Here is a 3,843-nt window from a genome sequence, read left to right on the forward strand (position 1 = left end):
CCCCACACCACGCGGGGGCAGGTGGGGAGCTGGACTCAGAGCACTCCAGCGGGGAGTGGCGCCTAGACGCCTTGGGGAAGGGCATGACACCTACTAGTTCTTGTATTTGACGAAGAATTCCTCTGCTTCCATGAACTGCCCTGAGGGGAGCTGGAGAGAGAGGGAGTGGGGGGTTAGAGCTGCTGACACCCTGTACTCAAATCCCTGAACACCCCGCCCCTCCACCAAAGCACCCAGCTCCACCCTCCTCCCCTGTGGCCAGACTGCAGCCAGCACCCCCTAGAGGAGAAAGGCCCCATATCCCAGTCCCTGGCCCCCTCTTGCAGGACCTGGTGCCCAGGAGGCATCAGACCCATCCTCACAGCGTGAGCTCTCACCTCCTTCTTCACCACCCGCATGGACAGCACCTTGTCTACGATGGCAGCATCCTCCTCGCTGGGGTTCTCCTGAGGGCAGGGATGGGAGAGATTGGGGGAGTGGGAATTACACGCACACCCTGCCTTCCAGACTGCAGACTGGGCCCTAGCTGCAGCTGCATCACACTTCACAGCCCAAACACCCTTGGGGTCCCTCTCACCCCACCCCCAGGCGTACACAGGAAAGGTGTAGGGAGCAGTGGTCCTGCTCCCCGCATCCCCCTGGGGCCCAGGCAGGTTGGGGCAGGGGACTCACCACGAAGAACTGCATGGAGGGCAGGGTCTCTCCCTCTGGCTCAGGTGCAGGGGGCTGTGGCGCGGGAGGCTGCTCGGGCCGCACTGGCCCCGTCACGTCCAGCTCCTCATCCTCCTCGTCGTCCGTGATCTTGATATCCAGATCCTCGGTATATTTCTTCCGCTTCACTTGCCGGTTGGAGCGACGTTTCTGGGGGTGCGGGAGTGGGGCACGTGTTAGAGACACCCCAGGACAGACACTGCACACAGAGCCCGGACAGCGCCCCCACATACACACATAAGGTGTTAGAGGGCAGCGGGACAGACACACACACCCACACACACGGGGTGCAGGGCACAGCCCCCTGCCCCACTCACTCCCCCCCAGCAGAGATCACACTGCTCCCCTCCCAGGCAGGGAACCCAAGTGTCCGGGCAGCCTGTGTACCCAGGTCCCCCCGTGGGCAGTGCATCAACCCCCCCATACACCACGCACACCCCAGTCTCCTCACCTGGACGCTGCTTTCCTCCTCCTCGCGGGGGGATGGAGCTGGCATGGCCTCAGTGTCAGAGTTATCAGAGGAGGCGTTCCGCTTCCGTTTCTTCCCCACTACGGGGGTGATGGTGCTGGGGGTGGGTGGAGGGGATGACAGGGGACAGACAGGCAGAGTGAGGGGGGGCTGGGCTCACACCCCATTGCGGGGGAGCGCGGGGGAAGGGAGGGCAGGGCTCCGCTCTGCTGGGCAGACAGAGCCGCTGCCCACCTCTCGCCAGCATCCAGCACAGCTCCCACCCCAGCCCAGATCTAGCCCCAACTCCTCTGGCACTGGCTGCAGTTCCCAATACAACCCCCACCAGGGACCAGCCACCTGCCTGCACCCACCAAGGGCAAGACGGGGTAGACGGGACCAGAGGGGCTGGGGAAAGGTGGGGTGGGGCTGGAACAGGGGAAGATGGGGAAACTCTCCAGCCTTCAACCCTGAGTTTCCTGTGTCTCTGGGCTGGGGGGGTCAAGTCTCCCCTGGGGGGGACTGCATGATGAGATGGGGGCTCTGGACTGGGGGGGACTGTATGAGGGGTCTCACCTGGGCTTGCTGCGCCCCTTGCTTTTGCCAGAGCCCCCCTGGCCCCGGCCCTTGCGAGGCCTCTCCTCCTTGGGCCCCCCACGCTCGCCCTTGCGGCGCCGCTTGCGTTCGCCCTCCTCCTCAGGCCGCACACTGGGCAGCTCGTCCTCGTTCAGCACCCGGGGGATGTTCTGCTCGCCCCGAGCCCGCGCCCGGGCGATGGCTTCCGCCACGATGCGGTTCGCCTTCTCCTGCTTCTTCTGATGCTCCAGCTTGCGGGTCTCCTCCGAGCCACCGCGTGTGCCATGGCTGGACAGCGCCGCCACCTCGCTGCTGCTCAGTACCTTCACCACGGAGAGCCCAGGCGAGCCGCCCTGGGACGAGCCAGCCTGGGGGGACGAGACCATCACCCCCTGACCCAAACTCCCCTCAGACCTCGCCTTCCCCCCAGGGAGCCGCCCTGGGACGAGTGGCTTAGGGGAAAGTCACATAATAGGGATGGGCCCAGGGAGCCTTCACAGACACCTTCACAGCCCCCCACCCTTGGGCAGCTCCCCCTAAGCAGGCTCCATTCCCCAGCTCACCTGCGGCTGCAGCACAACCTTGAGTGGCACCGTCAGCCTCTGTCCCGGGCCGCCCACCACCTGGGCCTGCTGAACGGAAGAGACCGCCAGGGGAGGCTGCTGCCCTGAGGCACCTGCTGCCGGGGGCTGCTGCAGCAGCTGGATCTTCTGAGGCCCCCCAGGCTGACCCCCGGTGGGCTGCTGCACCTGCAGCTGGATGGTCACCACCTTGGCGGGCTGGCCCGGCGCCCCCTTGGCCTGGCTCAGGGCCGCCAGCTGGTTGCCCTGCAGCACGATCTTCCCCGGCAGGTTGCCCAGCACCACGTGGCGCTGCCCGGGGGGGCCGCCCCCACCCTGCGGCTGCTGGAGCACCAGGGTGATGCGCTTCGACTCGCCCTGTGGGGGAAAGAGCAATGGGGGTTAGACACCAGCCTCCCCCCAGTGCCCCTACCCCACACCCTGCTCAACAGCCCCCCACCCCAGAGCGCCAGCAGGATGCGTGTTGACTCTTTCACACTGGGGTCAGACATGCCTGCCCCCCAGCCCCCTTACCTGAGCAGGGGCGGATGTCAGGGTCACAGCAGGTTTCAGGGGTGTTCCGCCTGCAGCCCCCGTGCCCCCTGCCGGGCTTTTCACGGGCTGCAACACCAGCTGCTTGACGGGCCGACCAGGCTGGACCAGCCGGTGCACAGTGGTGGGGCCTCCCGAGGGGGACACCTTGGTGGCCAGCACGGCATTGCTGGAGACGATGGAGACACCAGGGCGCAGCGGGGTGCCTGTCAGTACCTTGGCAAAGGTCACCTTGCCCCCATTGGCCGCCCCCAGCGCCTGGGGCTGCGCCTGGATCTGAGCCACATGGGCCCCCGTCACCGAGCCGCCCGCCGGGGCCTTCAGGATGACAATCTTGGGGGCTGACAGGGGGGCCGCAGCCTGCGGCAGCTGCTGCCCCCCAACAGAGGAGGACGACACCACGGCAGTGCTGGCACTGGACACGCCCATAAAGGGGTTCCCCTGCCTCAGCACCTCCTGCCCCTGGGGGAGCCCTGGCTGTGGAGGGTCCAGCTTTGGGGGGCCGGGCGTGGGATTCGGCTGCCCTGGCAGCGTCTCTGGCTGGACAGGCTCTGCGGCAGGGGGTGGCGTCGGCTGGGAGGGGTCCAGTGCCACCGGCAGTCCCAGCGCCTCTTCTATGGGGTCAGGCGGTGCCTGGGCAAAGCCTTCGTCCGTCAGGGAGTCCAAGCCGAAAAGGTTGGGGTCGTCGAACAGGTCCATGATGGGGTCAGCCATGGCTGGGGGGGGGGGGGGGGGGGAGGGGGGGGCTGTCACAGTGGGGAGGGGTTTGGGGCTCCCCTCCCCAATGAGTGTCACGATCGGGGCCTCCGCGGGTCACGTCAGTCAGCACCAGGCCTCATGGAGAAGGGAGAGTAGGAGTCCAGGTCCGGCTGCATGGGAGACACGGGAGGGGGGGTTACTGGATGCACCTCCAACATCTCAATCCCTGGCTCCCAGCTAGAGAGGCCAGATGCTCCCACGTACATGCCCATCCTCACTCCTGCCCCACAGCCCCCT

The 3,843-nt window shown here is 66.7% G+C and overlaps 1 protein-coding gene across 1 annotated transcript; it reads right to left on the bottom strand.

Annotated features, from left to right (window-relative positions):
• Nucleotides 1–24: 24 nt before the first annotated feature.
• On the bottom strand, nucleotides 25–3,718 carry LOC113409267 (chromodomain-helicase-DNA-binding protein 8-like). Its single transcript, XM_026662987.2, has 7 exons — nucleotides 2,830–3,718; nucleotides 2,299–2,673; nucleotides 1,736–2,103; nucleotides 1,163–1,277; nucleotides 673–861; nucleotides 378–446; nucleotides 25–150 (listed from the first exon to the last, which is right to left on the bottom strand). Exons 1-7 carry the CDS (start codon nucleotides 3,559–3,561, stop codon nucleotides 94–96), a joined length of 1,905 nt encoding a protein of 634 aa, XP_026518772.1. The 5' UTR covers nucleotides 3,562–3,718; the 3' UTR covers nucleotides 25–93.
• Between the last annotated feature and the right edge of the window lie 125 nt (nucleotides 3,719–3,843).

The sequence above is a fragment of the Terrapene carolina genome, unplaced genomic scaffold, assembly GCF_002925995.2.
Source record: "Terrapene carolina triunguis isolate 2854851 unplaced genomic scaffold, T_m_triunguis-2.0 Scaffold31689, whole genome shotgun sequence".
Taxonomy (NCBI): domain Eukaryota; kingdom Metazoa; phylum Chordata; order Testudines; family Emydidae; genus Terrapene; species Terrapene triunguis.